At 39.1% G+C, this 22,453-nt stretch overlaps 1 protein-coding gene across 16 annotated transcripts in view; it reads right to left on the bottom strand.

The window, feature by feature from the left end:
* The window catches only part of ADD1 (adducin 1), a 102,444-nt gene that overhangs the window by 5,907 nt on the left and 74,084 nt on the right, over nt 1-22,453 (bottom strand). For 4 of the 16 annotated variants that reach the window (XM_074992376.1, XM_074992378.1, XM_074992381.1 and 1 more), the window contains exons 11-15: nt 21,128-21,229; nt 12,702-12,791; nt 11,770-11,862; nt 2,927-3,083; nt 301-396 (exon numbers count right to left, since the gene is read on the bottom strand). In XM_074992376.1, the coding sequence (XP_074848477.1) occupies nt 301-396; nt 2,927-3,083; nt 11,770-11,862; nt 12,702-12,791; nt 21,128-21,229 (538 nt within the window). Of the gene's footprint in view, nt 1-300; nt 397-1,250; nt 1,638-2,926; nt 3,084-11,769; nt 11,863-12,581; nt 12,600-12,701; nt 12,792-21,127; nt 21,230-22,453 lie in introns of all 16 variants that reach the window. The other 12 variants (XM_074992377.1, XM_074992379.1, XM_074992382.1 and 9 more) reach the window with 5 other exon arrangements.

Genomic DNA, 22,453 nt, shown 5'->3' with positions numbered 1-22,453 from the left:
ACTTAAACTTTTTACATCAAAATAGCAGCCACATCTTGCTTAGAGGGCAATTCCACTCAGAAACCCAACAAGATGACTGGGCAATTTTGACATAGTGATAATCTGTCTAATGACAATGCACATTTCTTTATTATTGTGAACATTACTACTAATACATTTAGTTACACAGCTCTACAGATTGTAAAAAAATATAAAAACTAAAATCATTTGTCTTTACTTCATTAAATCTTATTTTTTCATGCTTCAGTCAATACCAGGGGCAGCTACAGGAATCTTCCACCCCAGCTCAATGTACCATACCTTCTTCTAGCTTAACTGGTGTGCTGGGAGGAGTACGGGCTGAAATGTGATCAGGAGCACTCTTTTCTTTCTGTTGTCTGGCATCTTCAGACAGTTCTGCAGATGAATCAGGATGGAAATTAAAAAGGGCTTACAGGAGTCTCCTCTAGGGATGCAAGAAAAGCAAGACACGCCTCTACACAAACAATCTTTCAAAAATTGGTTTTCTAAATGATAATTCTGTCCAAATGCCATATAATTCTCAAACAAGCAAAAGTAAGGTGCAGACCAACACTGTTGTCATGATGTCTGCAATCCAACAACTTCAAGTGTTTCTCAGTAAAATGGACTCACATGATTACATAATAGTTTACTCACTCTCCTGAGGCCCAGCATTGGGACAAACTGTTCTAGAGGGAGAAGCTTTTGCTGGGGAAGAGCCAAAGAAAGAAAATCATATGGATGAAGGGCACCAAAATGACAGTTACACATCATTCTTAAATTCTTTTGCTTGATTTGAGTTTATTGGCAGAATCTTGGTATTAACAAAATGGCTATGACTGAAAGCAAAGAACAGAAAAGTGCATAGATAATCACAAACGTAACATGCAATAAATTGCAATTATTCCAAAGGGATTCTTAAGTGGTTTGAGATTCCCCCACGCCAAATTAAAAAGGATCCCCTCCTCTCCAATTCAGCTTCAACAGCAGGTGCCTGCTAAAGGAGCAAATATTTATGTAAAACAAAAAGCCACCTTTTTGGAAAAGTGACTTCTATAGTACCAGACTACTGTTCTACACAGTTCACCCAGGCCAAGAAAAAAAATCCACCAATGAAATTAAACCAGCCCGACAGGTAATAAGCCAAGCCAACTAAACATATCCAGAGATAGCAGAGACTCTAAGTGCAAATTAAGGAAGATATGGCTTTCCCTTGATTGAAAGCTCAATGGTACCATATTCATTAGTACCTGACACCTCAGCCAAAAGATCAGGATTGGAGCTTAATGCTCTGATGACTGCTGTGTGAAATTCCTCATGTGGGGACTTCTGCTCATCTGACTCCTCCTGATTAAGATTTGTAATGACTTGCTGCATGGTCTGAGAAGAAACCTGTGCAGCAGAGAACTGAGAATTCTCTAAAGGCTTCGAGAGCGTTGATCTTTCATGAGTCTGTAAAATCTTCACATCTGCTTCTTTCACAGTTCCTTGAAAGGTTTTTGATCTTCCTTGCAAACCCAGAGGTTTTTTTCTGGAAGCATTTTGCTCCCGGTAGCTCTGACTCTTAAGTAAAACATTTGGCTTCCCAGCTGATGTCTGTCTCAATACCACAGTCTCTCCATATTTTGATAGCTTATCTAAGTAGGATGTAGCAATGTTACAGAGAAAATAAAGCAGTATGCAATTACATAGACACAGTAACATAACAAAACTACTTTAATACCTGTACAGAGAAAGTCACTTCTATAAAAGACCAAATTTGTGCATCCTGATGTGTAAAGATATCATAAGGCTCAAACAAAAGCAACACAGGCTAATAAGGGACAAATCACCATGTAGTTTTTAGAGGAAATGTTAATATTACATTGCCTTTGTTATTTGTATCACAGCTGTGCCTTGAGGCCCTGAGATTGGGATCCCAATGTACTAAGTATTATGAAAATACAAGCCGTAAAAAATTTATCATTTAAATGGCCAAGAGAGTCAAAGGCTTAGCAGGGAATCAGAGGCACAGAGAGGGGCATGACTTGCCCAAGGTCATGCAGCTGAGTCTAAACCAGGAACAGAACCACGTTTCCTTAATCCTAGTCCAGTGCCCTAATCACTGGACCAGGATCTTGTAAAGACCGATAAAACAGGGCCATCAACATACCAGTGTAAACAATACCATCTCTTTAGTGGTTGGATCATAGACGCTACATTGTAAAACTTTGAGACTCACAGCTCTAAATGCTATGGTGAATTCTTTATTGCAGAGTGACACTTCCTTTACATTAGCTAACAGTAGTTTCTGGTGAGAGTTTTGACATGTGCCCTAATTATACATCTTCTTACCTTGTGATCCCTTTTCAAAGTACAACTGGTATTTTCTGAACTGCATTTTTCTAGCTCAAAATACTTAACAGACCTACAATTTGCAACAAATAAGAATATTTCACTCCAGTTGCCTAAAATGTCAGATTTTTACTCACTGGACTATCCTACATGATATTAAAATGAACCAATAGTGAACAAGCTGTAATACACCAAGTTCAATAAACGGTCTGGCTGAATGAAGTCTCAAGCTTCCACATGAAACTTTAAGTGACAACTGGCCAAATTCTTTGGATAGTGATTAAGCACAATTCCCTTCTGACTCCAGTGAAGTTTTGCTTGATTAAGAACTGAGACTTTGGCCTAATGTTGCTTAGCATTTCAATGGCACATTTTAACTGCCAAATCACTCTGCAAATACTGTCCTCAATTTAGAGCTATAAAAATTGAACAAGAAGAGTAAGTAATTGGCTTACGGTCACAGGAGTCATCGTCAAAGCAAAGATTAAGACTGCAGAAGATCCTGGTTCCCAGTCACTTGCTCATATCAGCTAGGCCACAGACTTATGTATTCAAGAACAGTATGTATGACTACAGATATAATCAAACCAACCTTCAGAACCTTTCTGCTTCCTTTCTACTTCTTTGCGATACTCTTCCAACTCTCGATCAGTGAGTTTATTGAAGGGGTTTGGTCCTGCTGTGCTCACTATAACTCGTGGCTGATATTCCTTCTCAATGATTGCTTTTGATGCAGTCACCAGTTCTCCCTGGGGAGGAGGAAAATACAATTAAGATGCCTGTGCTGACAATGGCTGAGGCTACAAGCAGCCAAAACATACAAAAATACAAATTTTATTAAAAATTACTCTGAAAAAATGCTGCTTTTATTTTCATAGATTAAATAAGCAAAAATCCCAATTCTGAAGTCTTTAGAAACTTGAACAACAGAATTGTTTTATATTAAATAAAAAATGGCCCTCATGAGTAAATGGCTACATAGATACCACTGCTTTTACCAGGACATGTCCACTATTAAGCACCACATCAAACAGCATTAAAAAAGGCTTTGCTGGGATACATTTGCTGCCGGGAAAGTAGCAAGTTGTTGAAAGTGGTGGGTTTTTTTTCTCCTATTGGGAAAATAGAATATTGTGGCCTGATTCAGTGAGTGCTCCACCTGCAGAACGCTAGTAGAAGTCCCAGGGATTATCTCACAGAACACTCATAGGATCAGGTTCAATATTTATGAATACTTGTGTTCAGAGGAAAAGCAATTAGCAGTTACAGAATATGTAACATGTCACATGGTTTACTATATGTATTATATGTATATGAGATTAAGTGTTTTATACTTGTTTACCATAACAAAATCCTTAATAATACAGTTTAAAAATATCTGTTTCTGTTTCAGACACTGTCTTTTATATAAACTGGATCCAAAGCATTATATGTAATTAAGTATTGTATTTAGCACTGCTGATAGTGTGTGTCCAAAGGACAAGAACAGAATGTGCTGAGGTAGAAGGAAGAGGCTCTTTCTCTGTCTCTCTCTGCTCTAATGGCAGGTTTTCTTATCATCAAATGGGTTTGAAGCTAATGGTTTCATATTGTCTCAGAGGTGGAAGATGCCTCCCTGTGTTGTCTGTTATGCGTCAGACCTTTCAAGTTATTTGTCTGTTTAAGTGTTTCTCTGTTAATTGGTCTGATGTACAGCATTAATTTAGAAGTTACTCTGATGCCTGCTTTGAACTCCTGATTTACAGAGAAACCTACAAATTGTTCTCCGATCCTCAAAAAGATGGCATAGATGAGACAGGGAAAATATTGTTCTGAGAAGAAAGTGCTGCATGGAGATAGCTTTGGTCAGACTGTGTTAAGGAATGGAAAGGAAGCTCTCAGCAGAGGATGAGCCACCACAGAGAGAGAAGCACAGTTATACAGGTGTGAGCGCATGTCAGGAAAGATCCAGACACCCAACTATGTGGGCATAAAGTAGCTAAACAACAAAGTCTTCACCAAATACAAGCAGCCAGCAATAGCAGCAAGATGATGCACAGGTTACAGGTAGGAAAGCAGTTATTGTCTTCAACTGACTCTAAACTGAAACTGTTAAGTGTTATCCCATCTGATTTAATGTAAGGTTGAAACAGATGAACAACTTCACTGCCAAAGACAGACAATACCTGGCTCTTAGGAAAAGTCAAAAGGATTGAATGAACCCTTTCCCTTGTGTTAGTGTAGATGCATAATGATTAAATATCCAAGATACTTTATTTTCCAATTAATGAAAGTATAATCTTCAGGAACTCAATACAAACAAAAACCCCTTACCGTGCGTCTACACTAGCAAGTTCTTTCGCTAAATATTTCAAAAGAAGGGGGCTCTTTTGAACGATCATGCAGAGTGTCTACAAACAAAAAGCGTTCTTTCAAAAGTAAATCGAAAGAACGTGGCATTCCTTTCAAAAGCACTCTTCTAGTCCCATTTCAGGAAGAGCGCCTTCTTTCGAAAGAGCAGTCTTCACGGCTGATTTGTCTGTCCCTAGCCTGGTATTTCACAAGGGCAGGAGCTGTGTGGACACATTCTTTTGACACAGCAGATCAGTCTTTTGATCTGCTTTTGTGTGTGTGGAGGCACTCTTTTGAAAGAAGTTATCTCAGAAGAGATCTTCTGGAAGGGCTTCTTTCAAAGATCTCTGTATTATAGGCATAGCCCTAGCGTTTAGAGATGAATTTCTATCAAGTGCCCTCTTTCCTGGTTATCCAGTTACTCCAGTACTCAGTAGAATATGATTTTTCTATCTCAATTTAGTAGTTAAACTACACACAGGCCACAAATAACATTTCACATTTTGGGTGCTCTCACACCTAAAATCCTGGACAAACACATACAACCTCATTCTGGCCCAAATGAAACGCTATGAAGAAGCCATCCACTGAAGATCTTCACCAACAGCCTTAGCAAATTTTGGCAATCAAGTCTTATAGACAATTCATACTAAAATACCCCTGGAAATGTTTAAATAAAAATATATTCTTGGCCCTCTCCCCTCCAAATGAGAAAAGTAGCAAAGTCCATTCAAAAACAAAAACTAGGATCACAAAATTTGTTCTGCATCCTTACATTAGAGGAAAAAATGTCCATGTGAAAAATAAAACCGAATGAAATTAATGTTGTAATTGCTGACCACAGACTATATTAATTTTTTAATGTAGTACGCAGAAAAGTTTCTTCAGATTTTTGACAATCTAAGTAATTTTCCCTTAAAACTTCAAGAAAAGGCCAGTTTCAAAGTTTTCAAATTATGGGTACTTCTTGGTAATATGACACCAGAGATATTTTGCACGAAAGCAGGATAATAGTTTTCAAAAAGTTATGGGCTCTGGTTGCCTGGTCCTCTATCTGAATATATAAACTTACTTGGAAGCATCACAGCTGACTCCTTTGGAAGTGACTTTGATAAAGGATTATAACCTTTCGGTGGGAAACAAACAGCAGAAGATGAACTTTCAAAGAAACTAAGAAGCTCTCTTAATGTTGCCAGTAAAATAAGAACAACCCTCTTCCCAGCTGCAGAATACATACATAGCAGAATTCTATATTAAAAAGGATGTTATTAAGTATTCCATAAGTTGTCAGCTGATTTAGCATCAGACAGCCTCAAATTTGATGTAGTTCAACATCTTTTGCACCAGCCAGCTTGGTATTTAAATGCTACAGCAGAGCACCACAAAAAGTAGTGTAATCGCATTTCAAATGAGTCACAAAATCACTTTAAATGGATCTATGAGCTCTCAAGACTTAACTTCATTAAAAAAGAGGGGCGGGGAAGAACAATCAATTCCACAACTACTTTGGATTCCTTTAACAAAAAGATTACAAAGAAAACATTGGAATGAATGACTGAACCATTAGCAATAAGTTGCACAGGCTTGCAACATAAGGAATCCAGTCCCGCAAAGCTTACATTTTTTTAAAATAGGAATACAGTCATCAGACAAAGAGAATACAACAGATGTGTGCTTGCTGATTTTACTCTGACCCTTACTTGTAATTCACACTGATTTGATATGAATGCTGCCACATTAATTGAAAATTGACTCATGCACCATTAAACAAATGGTAGGAAAAAACAGCAAGGCATTCAGTTTGGAGTGGGGTGACTAATGGATCAACAATATGTTTTCTCTTATTTAAGAAAACATCTCTATTCATTACCAAGAAAACTGGGTAGAACAAGCAAATCAAGTCATCAAGTTCATGACACTCATCTACCTAATAAAACAGAGAAGCCATGGAAATAATGCAAATGGACTTGGAAATATGGGCAGGAAATGTAAAAAATGTAAGTTAATATTTCTGTGGGAAAATAATCTGACACAGATAGTCAGACTAAAGGGAAACACCTTGACTTCAATGGAGTTACAACAATTTACATCAGCTGAAAATCTGTCTCTGGAGAGAAGCAATTCTGAAAGAGACAGCAGGTTAGAGCAAAAAAACAAAGAATATATGATGTGAGGGTTTTGGCTGCACAAAAAGAGGCATTATGTCACAGACCAGAATGGTGATAACCATGCTCTGCTGAAACTACACCTGGAATACTGAAACCAGTCTAAAGAGATGTAAAACTACAGGCAAGTCACGGAGAAGCAGTGAAAATAATTAGGGGGTGGAAAGGACTGATTTCCAGTGTAAGGAAAGGCAAAAGTAATAGGATTGGATAAATAAATAAAGGGCCTGGGAATGTGAATCATCTAAAGGATGTAAAATGAAAGACAGCACATAACTAGCAGTGATGGGGTAAAATTAAGGAAATTTTATTAGGCTGGTCAAAGAACATTCCATTGAATTATGCTGTATAACAATCTCCCAGTATAAGGAGAGGAGATCTCATGAGTCAAGACACTAATATAATAGACATCACAAAAAATAAATTAAGGGGACTGGTGGGAAGGAGAGCATCCGGATAACTGAAGAACTTGATGACCTTTTACACCTTTAAGCTTCCATGATCTGATATAGACCATGTGAATCTCAAGAAATGCAGGTATAGACTGGGTGCATTGCAGAGGCAGCTCTTGCCATTTTGAGGTTTGCGTGTGGTTTCACTGACTGATAGCGAAGAAGCTCTTGGTATTGCAGGGCTTGTAGAATGGGACTGCAGATCCCCATTTAAGAGAACTGATGCTCTGTCCCATCTAGCACTAAAGCTCTTCATTGGAGATGCTGAAAAACTAGAGACAGCAATTTCACAAAAGTGTAAAATTAGCGTCTCCTGCTGTCTTAAAAGCCTGGATTATCCCAGCATGAAACACACTAAAATTAAAGAATGGTACTGGTGACTTGATTAAGAGGTATTTGGCTTTTGTCCTCCAAAAAAGAATAGTGCAAAGTGTGACCACTAGACTCATGTGATTTGAATTACTATGGGCATTATGAAAGCAAAAGTGGAAGTTTTTCATAGCCTATTAGATTAGGTGGAGACTTGTATTTCAGAACCAAAAATATGACTGAAATGCAAAGCCGAGAATTTATAAAAAATCTTCATGAGGCCTCCAAAGCATGCAAGTATGAAACTGCCTTGAATTCAGAATATGAAGCAGATTTTTCAGACTGTTAACAGTGGCCATGTTGGAAACCTTAGAAGACCTGAAATTAGTACAGATACAATGCCAATTGCTTCATTCTGGACACATTTCAATAAACAGCACATTCAAGAGGAAGAGTCCCCCACCCATTTCATCAGTAGTTTTTTGATGTTTCAGAAAAAAGGGCTATTTCACTAAACCAGGTATGTGAGCCTTTATTTAAAACACAGAACAATAAAAAAAAAACCCTTCCCTAATTCTCTGTAATGGTTTTAAATAGCTAGTTCCCTCTAAGTTGTGTGGCCACACTGTTGTGCAGCCACATAGTAAGCCCTACAAAGGGGTTCAGGGCTGTGTCAGGGAGGTGTCTTCCCCTACTGGTGCCAGCATGGATCTGTTGTAGTGAGGAGATGGGCTTCCCTGTGTCATCCCAGCCCCAACCCAGCTCTGGGCTAAGGGACAGGAGCCTTCCTCCCATCCTCAGCTCAGGTGCTGCTGTGGGGAGTTCTCCTTGCTGTAGATCATGGGGCAGCCTGTACCCTGCGACCCTCTTCAACAGCCTTACCCAAGAGCCCAACATCCCCTGCACCCTAACATTGTGTCCAAGCACTGAGCCCCTCTATCCCATACGCCAAAATCCTTGTCTCCACACCCAACACAAGAATTTTATTATGTGCACTAATATGGAGGTGATATGAAACAATCCCCTCCATATTGGTGCACATAAAATTAATTTCACCCACACATGCGACAAATTAGAGGGAACACACCTGGATGGTACAAAATATTATGGAGATTATGCATCAACTCAAAATCCAATAATTTATTGTGTCTTCATCTATAACGAGAGAGGATCTTAAGGAAAGTCTCTCTCCCTCTGCTTATACAGGAGAAGCCGATGTTTCTATGACTTAACCTTCAAATATTCTTTGGTCCATGTGATCTGACTCTACACGTGCCTCATTTGTGCATTAGGACTGTCTTCTTTCCTCTTTTAAGCACAGAAAAGCAATGAGTGAATCTGGTAACCATTAACTCAATTTCCTTCTGCCCTTGAGAAGTTGTATGTGTAAGGTGAACAACAGAAATGTCACTGTCCCAGTGTTAGCTAACACTAGACATTTCCTATATGGAAATTTTGGTCAAAATTAATTCAGTTCATAGGCTTTCTAGTACATTTTGCTTTCATAAATGTAAATGGAGAACAAACAACTTATTCTTAGGGTAAACATGGATGGTACTGGTGCCTAATGAGTAGGGCAACCATATCTCCCTGTCCCAAATACAGAACAGGGAGATATGGGGCAGAGGGATGGCACCTCCCAACTTCACCAAGCCCTGAGGAACCAGGAAGGAGGTGGCAGCCCCCAGCGGTCCCCCACCTTCCCTGAGGCTCAGGGAAGTGACCTAGTGCTCTCTGGCCAGCAGCTACTGACGAAAAAGGTCAGTGGGGGAGGGCCCAAATGCAGGACAATTAGTCCCTTTTAAAAAATAGTTAGGGGCAGATGGTCACCCTAAATATGAGCATCTTCCCTTTACAAAGAGCATGAAACATAACAAGCTTGACGGCTTGAAAGCCTGTGTCTCTCATCACCCAAAGTTGGCACAGTAAAAGATACTACCTCACCTAATAGATAAGTGACTCGTTTAGAAGTTCAGGCTGTTAATTCACATTAACATCTTGCACTTATATTGTGCTTTTTACCTAAAAGGACCAAGTCTCAAGTTATTTAACAGCCGGCAAAAACCACTGAAATGCAGCAACTTCGAGGGTAGAATGTAAAACTTACTCGGCTATAGAGCACTTTTTTAGGATGACACATGAACAGCTACTCCATTTCAAGAATGGGGAAATGGCCCATCTTTTGTGAATTTTACTGCATCACAGAATGACAATTAAAAACCCACCTGAATTTGCTACTTGGTTCAGATCTCAGCAGAAACAGTTAATATAGTCCATAACATGATTACAATTATATGATGCATAAGGACCTTGTGATGCAACATGTCCACAATTTCTCAGGATGTCAAGAACTTTGATCAAGCAATATAGAAAATGTATAGGTGCAGGCAAGAGTGGATTTAAAGGATTACATTACAAACTTTGTATACCACATTAGAATTTTCTCTCCTAAATTAATGTTACTAATTGATATATATCCCAATGTTAGCTGGATGTTTAATCTTTTAAAATGCTACTCGCACAATTTCTTGCAAATACTTCAACTGGATTTTTTTTATAACATTAATACATGGAACTGATTTTAAAAAGTTTGACTGGTTATGTATTCCATTTTCTGTAGGGATTTTTTTTCCTCTGGAAAATCTTAAATGGAAGGGAAAATACATAATTTGTCTTTGGATTTTTAGCACAATCTACCTGCATCATTTCCTTATCCATCAAGACCATTTTTCACCATTTTTCTTCGAAGTATTCGTGCCCCATATCTCATTTTATATGAAGATAATGAGATATGTAGGTAATGACTACCCTGTATGTGAAGATAGCTTTTAAAAGACACCAATAAGAGTAGGAAAAAGCACTTCATTTGGATGTTTTGCACTAACATTATATATACTGTTAAATAACATTACACACCTTTGCCTATTTTTGTGGCCTCTGTACCTTTAAAATCCTTGTAAAATGCTTGTGAATACATCCATCACAAGAGTACTGCAATTATTTAAACATTTCATAAGAACTGAAGTGAAATATTGCATTTCACCGGTACCAATTATTTATTGTGATGACATATGGCATTTTCTTGAAGACCACCATTCCCACTCACAAAATTATGATAACTGAGCAGAGAAGATAGAAAAGCGACAGACAGAGACTGCTTTTGGTGTTTGGGGTTTTATTTTCTAGCCTTAAATTTCGAAAGCATAATTCATTACCCTTCCATTCAGAGGATGCAAAATTTCTGACAATAACGTGAGTCTTGGCCCAAAAACCAAAGTTTACCATATTTACTATATTATGTTGTATGACGTATCTATTATACAGATTGGCTAGTCACAAATGGCATGTTAAAAAAGAAAAATCACCAGACTTGTAGTAACTATACATTTCAAACAGTTCTCAATGCCTGGCAGGATAAATATGGTGATGGGGAAAGCTGATATAGGGCACAATTTACTTAGCTTCCAGCTGACTTGAGAATTTGATGGAAGTGATGAGGGACAGAGAAAAAAAGAGTGATACATATCTTCCTGAGCTCCTACCAAAGGGAAGACTGAAGAATTACTCCAATTTTACATAGTCGCCCCAGCAAAACCAATACAGGTTTTAGATTATCTTTTGCCTTAATTATAAGATACCACAGACATTGCTCATTCTTTAACCATTTGAGAATTAGATATTTAGAACTCAGCTCTGTGGAGTGCTAAGCACCTTCTGCATCTCAACACCTATTACAAGATAGGAGGAGGAACCCAGAATCCCTGCAGCACAAGAGCTGTAAAATCAGAAGGTTTTAAGTCATCTTGGTAAACCTTAGACCTATGGCTATCATTGGAATCACACGGATTTAATCAGGCTGAGACTAAGACAGCTCAAAATGGACCTTGAATCAGGATTATTTAACCTCAATGACATGAGCAAACCAACCACCACATGCAGAACTCCCGATGAGCTCCTAAACTCCACGCACATTTTCATGTCATTCACCAGTTTGAATATGTAAAAAACCTCAACATTTTTAAGAGACACTTTGAAAGGCTAATGCATAATTTGTACCCATCTAGTCTTGCCTTTAAAGCCAACTCTTTAGCTAGTGCAGGTAACAACGCAGAGTAGGAAGAGGTACAAGTGAATGGTGAACAAAAGTATTTAGAGCAGTATGACAGGGCAGTAAGTACCTTTCTAACAGAGAGAGATTTAGCAGGACTAAAGGTCTGCTCTGTGAGATCGAGCCCTTCAATAGTTTCCGTACAGTCTGAGAGGGGAGCATCCTGAAACAGTAAATTGAGTAAACAGAGCAAACCAAGCCCAGGCTTTAACACATCAACCAAGAGCATTATGACACTAGTGGTAAACATGCAGAGAAACAGCAAATGGAAGATAAACAGTAATGATAATGAACTGACATGCACACAAACATCACACCCAGACTGAAAAATACTATGTTCATGATATGACTAGTCAAACTTCATGAAGTGCATCACAAAATACTTATCTAGTGCCACTCACATTTATTGAGATGTGTGTGCACTTCACTGAGTAGCTGTCTAGACAGCTCTTTAAAACTCTTCACAAGAACAATAATTCAAAGAAAGTATTTACTTAGTGCAACACACACAGGATTTTGGCTTAGTGATTTTATTGTGGATGCACAGCAATACCAAGTCTCCTTTTAGTTTCAATTGATCTCCACACACATTACTGTCAAGTTATCCAAATACATTTAATAAACACGATTACATGAAATTGACTGCTGTTTCCAACATCTTATATTTAAAAAGAATATTAACTTAAAAGTATCCTAGCTGTCACAAAGCCTGACTAGTTTTGAGTGAGATTCTAACCAATATAAATAGCTTTTTCAAAAATTGTCATGCATTACATTCAGGAAGAAGATCAAGGGACATGCTTCAACTGCACTACTAAAGCCTGTCACATTTTTGACCCTGAGCACTTTCACAAAGACAATGGTATTAACTCTAACACTTACCTTATAAATAGTTACTCTCTGCCAATTAAAGAATAATGTTACAATCACATATTAGGTGAAAATAGAGGACGCCACACATTAAACTTTAAGATTGTGTTTAATGGCACTCTGTGTTCTCACCTGTACAAGACTCCTGTCCACTACTACCCCACAAAGAACCTGTGATTGAGGACCAGCAGTTTTAATATCCTGTAAGTTTTGCTCCCGTATCTGTGAAGAAAACAGCAGGATATACACATGTGAACAGTAGACAAGCTCATCTTACCCACTCAGCTGAAGGAGGGGAGGGACAAAATAGATACTTTTTCAGCTAGGTTTTAGGGCAGATCTCAAATTGGTGCCTTCCTTCTATAAGAGTTGATTGATCAGACAGCAGAGAAAGACTCTTCAGAAAGGCATCAGAGTATTCTAGATCAGTCTTTTACCATGCTCCACCTTTTAGCTTCCACACATTCCATAACTACACTCCCATGGAAAGTAATTCCAAAACTAATATAAAGTGCAATTAAAATAGAAGGAAATGTAAGGCTGGAAGAGATCTTGAGAGATCATCTTGCTCAGCCCTTCATGCTCATGCAAAACCAAGTACACCTCAACCTTCCCTGACTTATGTTTGTCTACCCTGTTCTTAAAAACCTCCAATGACAGGGAAGGCACAACCTCATTTGGAACAAGGGCTTAAGTAACCTTTGTAGCTAGAAAGCGTGTATACACATTTTTTTTTTAAAATATCTAACCTAAATCTCTCTCGATGCAGATTAAGCCAATTACATTTTGTCCTACATTCAGTGGACATGGATGACAACTGATCACCACCCTGTTTTATAAAAGCCTGGAAAACAGTGTAACACACTGGGAGATTTATCAGGCCTCTCCTCAGTCTGCTTTCCTTGAGACAACATGCCCAGGCTGTTAAGACACTTTCGTAGTGCCAGGTTTTCTAAATCTTTTATCGTTTTTGCTGTTCTCTGCAGTATCTCCCATGTATTCACATCTTTCCTAAAGTGTGGTGCCAGATTCAGACACACTGCTCTAAGGCTGAGGGCGTGTCTTCACTACAGGGAAGACTGACACTGCTGCAGCCAATCTTCCAGAGTTTAATTTAGCCTGCCTAGCAGGGACATGCTAAATCAAACTTACAGTGTGACTGCATTGGTACTCCTGCCCCCCATTAGGAATAAGGGAAGTCGATGGGAGTGCACACTCCCATCAACCTCCCTTAACGGAGACAGTGTGCAAACTCAAATTAAGGTACGTCGACTCCAGCTATATCATTAACATAGTTAGAATTGCATACCTTAATTCAACCTACCCCTGTAGCATAGGCTTACCCTGAGTAGAGTGGGACAATTACCTGTCTTACATGCAACATTCCTGTTAATATTAATGTCCCAGATTGATACTAGCCTTTTTGAGAACTGCATTGTATTGACCCATTCCATTTCTTACAAGACTACAATTTACAGACCCTTTGAGGATGTACTAATAGCTAGCCGGTTATTTCCATTTTATAATTAAGAATTTCATTTCTCCTTCCCAGATGTAGCACTTTTCACTTGTCTTTACTGAATTTCATCTTGCTGATTTCAAACCAGTTTTAAAATTTATCAAGGTTGTTTTGAATTCTGATACTGTCTTCCACGACACTCACAACCCATCCAGTTTGATATTATCTACAAATTCTATAAGCACAACTCTACACTCCATTTTTCCAATCATTAAGGGTCATACTGAGTAATACTGGACGAAGAACAAACTCCTGCTGTACCCAACTAGAGATGTTCCCCAACAGGTATAACAGCAAACCACTCAGAACTTCCCTTTAGTCTTTCAACCAGTTTTGTGCTCACCTTATAATAAATTTATGTAGACCACATTTTCCAGGTTTCCTTATGAAAAAGTCATAGATTCACAGGACCTGACAGGACCTTGAGAAGTTACCTAGTCTAGTTCCCTGCACACATAGAAAGATTAAGCGCTATTTAGAGCAGGGGTGGACAATAACTTTGGACGGGGGAGGGGAGGGGGGCACTGAAAGATTTTGGTGAGTGGCCAAGTGCTTTAGTTTTCTAAGGAGACCATGCAGGGTCCGAGATGGAGGTTGGGTGAAGAAGGGAGCTCAGAGTAGGCACCTGTGGTGTGGGGTGAGAGAGGGAGTCTGGGTGAAGGAAAGGGTTGTGTCCTGGACCAGGTACTGTGATGAAGAGTCTGAGGGGGAAATGGGTGAAGATGATGATTCTGGTCTGGGGTAGGGATGTAGGAGCAGGTGCAGGGTCAGTGAGGGAGTTGGGGTGTGGTGCCAGAAACATGTTCTGCCTGGGAGGCATTTATCTAAGCACCTCCTGGCCCGTAGCACTCTCATGCAGGCACCTGTGCATGCCAGAAGCCCACCCGCTGGCAATAGGAGATGAAGATTTTGTTGGGGCAGGGGCTGCACCTGTAGCTCTCCCCATGGCTCTGGGCTGGATTTGGCCTCTGACTTGCATCGCACTCAACCTTAGCCTGTACCAATCTTTGATGTGCTTGAAAACTGATGCTTCCTCTCAGGTTTTTTTTCCCCCCAGACTAAACAAATCCAGTTTTCTTAATCTTCCCTCACAGGTCATGTTTTCTAGACCTTTAATCACTACTGTTGAGCTGCTCTGGAGTTTCTCCTATTTGTCCACATCTTTCCTGAAATGTGACATCCAGAAATGGACACAATATTCCAGATGAGGCCTAATCAGCACAGAATAGAGTGGAAAAATTCTCATCTCTTACTTAAAACACTCCTGCTAATACCTCCCAGAATGATGTTTGCATTTTCTGAAAGAGTGTTACACTGTTGACTCATTTATCTTGTGGTTCGCTCTGACCCCTAAATCTTTTCCACAGTACTCCTTCTTAGGCAGTCATTTCCCATTTTGTGTGTGAGCAACTGACTGTTGCTTCTTAAGTGGAGTACTTTCCATTTGTTCTTATTGTATTTCCATTTGCTAGAGACCACTTCTCCAGTTTATCCAGGTTTTGAGTTATAACCCAATCCTGTAAAGCAATTGTAAACCCTTCCCAGTTTGGTGTGATCTGCAAACTTTAAAAGCATACTTTCTATGCCATTATCTAAATAAATAATGATGTTGAACAGGGACCCCACTTGTATGTTGCGGCATTATATCAAAAGCCTTACTAAAATCAAGATAGATCATATCTATAGCTTCCCCCACCCACCAGGCTAGTAACACTATTAAAAAAGGGAAATTATGTTTGTTTGGCATGATTAGTTCCTAACAAATCCACATTGCTTTTACTTATAACTCTACTATTCTCTAGATATTTACAAATTAATTGTTTAGTAATACTCCTTACTACCTTAATTTACCATCTAAACCTTGACAGTGTCACCTGTACTTTTCATGTGAATGCTAATACATACATGAGTATTAGCTTGCTAAATCTAGAGTTGTGAGTTCAATACTTGAGGAGGCCATTTAGGGATTTAGGTATGGAGGAAATTGTTCAAAAACATAAAATTCCTCATTTGCATGTGCACAAATGAATATTTTTGAATGTGAAAATCAGTTAAGTGCATAAAAACTATCCATCTGTGTATCTAAATATAAATGCTCTTTTATGCATTCAGTGTTCACAAAATCTTTCCTCACTCCAGAATGCTGGAATGGAAAAAACCAAGTAATTCCTAAACTTGCATGTCTTCTGAGAGCAATGAAGCCATAAATACTGGCCCAGCATGAAACATTTCTAAAATAGTTTTGAGTGCTGTTTCTAAAGCTGTAGAAGAGGAGGCATATAGAGGGGTTCACCTGTGACAGCATGAATGGCAAAGGAACAGTCATCTTTAAGTTATGTTGTGAAAAACTGGATTATTCATCTTACTTAACCTTAACACCTTGAGGTGTTAAACTAAATAAATGAAAAATCCTATTCCCACAACATTATTTATACTCTTGGTTCAGTCAACTGCATTTCTCTTGATGCACAAAATGAGTTTTACTTGTATTTTTGGGTAGCTTTCCTTTCAGGTTTTAGCACTACAGTGGAAGTGTTTATTTAAAGAACTACTTTTAATCACAAAATCATAGAACTGGAAGGGACATCGAGAAGCCATCAAGTCCAGTCCCTTGCCATCACAGCAGGACCAAGTACCATCTAGACCAGCGGTTCCCAACCGTTTCTAGATGGGGACCCATTTTGACAATTCAGGAAGATGTTGTGACCCAAGGCAATTCAAAACTGGAGGACGCGGGAGTTCTCCCCTGGGAAAAATGCACACACATCCCGGCTTAAACCCTTCTCAGCCTCACCATCTCCATACTTAAACCCTCTCAGCTAGGGTTGCCAGATTTTTCAAAAACTTATGCAGGACAGGCAGTCCCAGCCATGGGATCCCCAACCAGGGCTGCCTGTCCAGCATAGGATTTCCAAAAAACGGGAGTGGCAGGGGGGTGGAGAAGCAGTGGCAGGCCTGCAGCTGGGAGCCAGCTGGAGCGCAGAGCCCTGGCCAGCTCTCAGCCCCTGCCACCAAGCTTAAAACCCTCTCAGCTTCCCCTGTTCCCCCACCTCAGACAAGTTCTACATGCTACCACTGCCCCCTGCTGCTGCCTCCTATGCACAGCTCCCCCGCAGCCCTCCCACTCCCTTCCCCCCACCTGTAGTGTGGGCAGTTCCCTGCCCTGCCGTGCTGATATGGGACCCAATTTAATTGGTTTAATGGCCAGATCCCACCTGCTAGCCATTAAGCCAATTAAATGGAATTTCATTTCAGCATGGCAAGGCAGGGCAGGGCCTGGGAGGCAGAGGAGTGAGCAATGGCAGAGCCACAAATGGCTCATTTAAGAGCCACGTGTGGCTTGGAGCCTCCCAGGTCACGACCCTTACCAAATCTAATCTCAACCCAGGTTTGGGTCCTGACCCATAGGTTGGGAATCCCTGATCTAGACCATCCCCAACAGATGTCTAGCTAACCTGCTCTTAAATATCCCCAGTGATGGAGATTCCACAACTTTCCATGGCAATTTATTCCAGTGTTTAACCACCCTGACAAAGTTTTTCCTGATGTCCAACCTCAATCCACCTTGATGCAGTTCAAGCCCATTGCTTCTTGTTCTGTCCTCAGAGACCAAGAACAATAATTTTTTCTCCATCCTTGTTGTAACACCGTTTGAGATACTTGTAAACCACTATTATGTCCCCTCTCAGTCTTCTCTTTTCTAAACTAAGTAAGCCCAGTTTTTTCAGTCTTCCCTCGTAGCTAATGTTCTCTAGACCTTTAATCATTCTTGTTGCTCTTCTCTGGACCTTCTCCAGTTTCTCTATATCCCTCTTGAAATGTGGTGCCCAAAACTGGACACAATGCTCCAAATGAGGCCTTATTTCATTTATTTTTAAACCTGCAGGCATTTCTATTGAACTTGGGTTTTATAGCAGCCTTTTATAAAAAGGCTATTTAAAGTGGACAGTTTCCTTATAAGAGTTTTTGCAAAAAGGAAAGAGGTTGGACATTAATCAAAGGCAACTTAGCCCATTATTAATTTTAGCTAACACATTGCCAACAGATATTCATACTTTTGCAAAAATTTAAGCTAAATAAGATGATCCAGTCCCTTCCTAACAAAACACCAGTGGTAACATTTTAAGTTAATTTCACAGTGAGACTGGAACTCAAACCACTTTAAAATGCTTTCTGCCTGAATCAATAAACCTGTGAAGTGTGGGGGAGAATTACACCTTGCTTAACCACAGCCCAATTAGAATGCAACATCCAAGGACTTGTGGCTCCATATTTCTGTGCTTTTATTTTAAAGTGTAAAATATTTCCAAATCTTCGTCAATTCATTTTTACTGTCATTTTAGAATAATATAAATTTATCTAATCCCACTCCTAAAATATAAATCAATAAAAAACCTTCAACACAGAACTACAGGCTCAACCTCCCCAGTCCAGCGCCCTTGGGACATGAGCGGTCCAGGACCAGGGATTTTGCCAGATATGAGAATGCCAGATTTGGGAGTTTTAACCTTTACAATGGTGATCATTTCCGCCTACTCTTTTTCTATAAATTAACTAGGACAGGGACTGTACCTTGCTTACATAACTTTCTTGATTGGCCTCCAGATCCTACCGTAATTAACAGAGGGGTAGCTGTGTAAAGTCTGTAGATTCATGAACAACAAAACAGTCCTGTAGCACCTTAGAGACTAAAAAATGTATTAGGTCATGAGCATTTGTGGGTACATCCCACTTCCTCAGATTCTGTTTTTCTATTCCATTCATCTGAGGAAGCTGGTTTTACCCACAAAAGCTCATGATCAAATAAATTTGTTAGTCTCTCAGGCTTCGTCTACACTAGAGGGTTTTGTCAACAAAACCCACAGAGCATCCACATTACAGTAAATTGAAAGAAAACGGCACTTCTGTTGACAGCATTCTGCTGTTCCCCCATGAGGTAGAACACCTCCCTCATCAGAGAGCTGTCGACAGAAAGCCAGTCTGGCCATTCCAGAGGGTGCCCTCTGTCAACAGACAGGGCTTCTGGGACACTGGGCAGCCTTGTCTGCCATGCTTCCAATAGGCCGTTTTGTTGATAGAGCAGCCAGGCAATCCAGCTGCTCTCCATTGACAAGGTGGATTGCTTTTTTCAATCCGCTTTGCAGTTTGGCTGAGTGCTACAAAAGGATTGCAATGCCTCCCAACTTGCTGCCATCTGCAAATTTTATAAGCACATTCTCCACTCCATTATTTACGTCATTAATGAAAATACTGAATACCAGAACAAGCACTGACACCTGAGGGACCTGCTGGATACAGCCTTTGAGTTTGACACCAAACCATTGATCACAACTCTTTGATTAGTGTCAGAGAGGTAGCCATGTTAGTCTGTATCCACAAAAATAACAAGAAGTCCTTTTAGACTAAGATTGATGACATGGGTCTTTGCCCATGAAAGCTTATGCTCCAAAAATATCTGTTAGTCTATAAGGCGCCACAGGACTTCTTGTTGTTGTCACTCTGACTAGTCTTTCAACAAGTTTTGTACCTTATGTTGGTAATTCCATCAAGATCACATTTTCCTAGCTTCCTTTCCTTTTATATCCCTTTCTAAGTGTAGCTAATTTTGTTCTACTTGGGGCATACCTATGTTATGCTTTTGTACTCTTCATCAATGTATCCATGTTTTCACTTTGTGTAGAATTCCTTTTTGGATTTTTCAGGTACTTAAAGGTTTCCTGGTGAAGTCATATTGTACTCTTTTTATTCTTCCCATATTTCCTTCACAGTGGAACAGTTTGTATTTGCATGTTTAATTTTCTCTGGAGGAACTGCTGCTCTCCTGAACACTGTTTTCATTTGATTTTCTTCCCATGGGACTCTACCTGCCATTTATCTGAATTTGTTAAAACTCTGCTTTTCTGAAGTCCTCTGTCCTTATTCTAAGTCCTCTGGCATCTTACACACTAACAAATATTTTGGAGCATAAGCTTTTGTGGGCAAAGACCCATATTGAAAGCTTATGCTCCAAAATATTTGGTTGTCTATAAGGTGTCACAGGACTTCCTGTTGTTTTTCAAGGTACAGACTAACTCGGCTACCTTTCTGATACTTGTCCTTATTCTGTTGCTCTCATTGTGTCCTTCCTTTAGAACTATGAAAATGATCACTTCACCATCATTTTCATCCAAATAATCTTCAGATTTGCAACCATTTTCTCCTTGTTCTTCAGAATCAAGTCTAAAGTGGGTGCCTCCCTGGTTAATTCCATTCTGAGGAACAAAATATGGTCCCCTAATGCATTCCAAAAACTTACAGGAAATTTTATCCTTTGCCACATTACTTTTCTAAAAGATGCCAGGGTAGTTACAGTAGCCCATTAGTACCAAGTTTTTTATCTTGGGTTATTTCTGTTATATGTTCTAAAAATGCCTCATCCACCTCTTCTTTCTGATTTGGTGGTCTACGTTAGACCGCTACCAGATTGTCACTTCTATTTTTTAGCTCCTTTACCCTAAACCAGACTTGTCTGTCTCACCTCCTTCTGGACGTGAGAACAAACTTAATATATCCTTGATGTATAAAGCAATACCTCCCTCCCTTTTTACCCTGCATGTTCTTCCTGATCAAACTATTCTTCTCTATATTAAACTTAACACACCAAATTCCTATGATGCCAATTAAGTTCTAATTTCACACAATGGGCATATTTCCCCCCTAATTTCCTTCTTGAAATTTTCCATGTCCTCCACAACCCCCAAATCTAACCCTCTGACATGATCATCTTTTTAAAATACACTTATCTGTGGGCTTTTATCACCCCCTCCCAAACGTACTTAAAAGCCTTCCTTGGGTCAAAGGCAGCAGACGATGAAATTTTACTGAGCATAATTTAAGAACACACAGCAACTGTTCTGCCTCTAGTTAGCATGGGAAGGACAATGCAGCATAGTCATGCTTTTGATTTTTGCAAGACTTCTTCATAAGAAAATTATTAGCTTTTTACAAGTATTGAATATAAAGGGGTGGCAAATTAAATTATTTAACTGCAGTAACAAACCTTATTCCTCATTTCTTGGACCTCCTTTGGGTTAGTGTTCAATGGGACAAACAGGTTAGGGACAGCAGAGGTGGCAGTTCTATGTCCATCCTCTTTAGTCCACTGCAATGCCAAGAACAGTTCAATAGTCAGAATTGCTGTAATGGCAAGAACACTAACAGCAGCAAATTTATATAACAATTGATCATGCATTATATATAAACCAGAGAACTGAATCAATGGTTACATTCTGTTCATTTATAGAAGCATTCAACTCTCACACTTCCTCAGTGGTTACAAAATCAGAAAAGGAATTAAAATGTCTACACAGACACTATGAACTAGAACATAATTTCCATCTCATATCTTTGCACTTACTGATACATGTAACAGAGTTCTGAAACTCTCATACATTTTTAGTAGTTAATTTTTCTGTGCATTTTACAGCACCACGTAGTTAGACAGGTTCAACACTCTCTCACTTGCTGAAGTGACCCTCTGCAATAAAAGGAGATAAAAAACCTGTCACTTGTTTTTAAAGGAAAAGGTGCAGGAAATGAGCATTTCCAGATATGCTATTTAAAGTGGTGTCTCTCAAATTGTTTGTTTTTATTAGTATTTTTTTAAATAAAATTGCGTTGACAGTGTCCCTTTAATCACAGAAAATAACCACCCAAATAAGGTTAAGATAAAACTAGTAAGTGTCTTAAAATCCTAGTATGGTCATATTTCCCTTCATATTTCTCTTAGAATGCTAAAATGAGAGTGAAATCATTGATTCAGTCCTCTGATACTCAACAAAGATCAAAGCAAACTTAAAGCATAAGATGACAGGAGTATGAAAAGCAATGTGATGTCACTAACCAGGTTTGGTGAATGATTTTGTACTGTGAGGCAAGAGTGGGCATCACCAAAGTTTTGCATTAAAACAGACTACTGCATTAGAATATACTGTGTTTTCAGAATTATTTCTGCTGTATCAACATACCAGCCTACAGGAACAGTTTGGTGATGTCAAATATTTTATATAACTTACAGCTCAAAAGGTTACAAAAATATCTCAAACACAAACTTAAAGCGTTTCATGGGCTTGTCATAGAAGGTTGTTTTACATGGTCATTGCATCTAGTATGTTGATATGATTTATGTGCCACAATGCTCAGCTTTTTCTCTTTACCACTGGTTCATGAAAGGTAGTATCTTAATACCCAATTTTTACTGCATAGAAAATGCACTGAACATTTAAAACAAACCTGTTTTAGAGAGCAAATGCTATGCACTCTAAGTAATTTCAGAAGACAGTAAGATAGCCAGTAATTTTAAAACTTTAATAAGCAAACAGAATTT

The sequence above is a fragment of the Carettochelys insculpta genome, chromosome 4, assembly GCF_033958435.1.
Source record: "Carettochelys insculpta isolate YL-2023 chromosome 4, ASM3395843v1, whole genome shotgun sequence".
Taxonomy (NCBI): domain Eukaryota; kingdom Metazoa; phylum Chordata; order Testudines; family Carettochelyidae; genus Carettochelys; species Carettochelys insculpta.
This window is presented reverse-complemented; position numbering and strand designations above follow the sequence as displayed.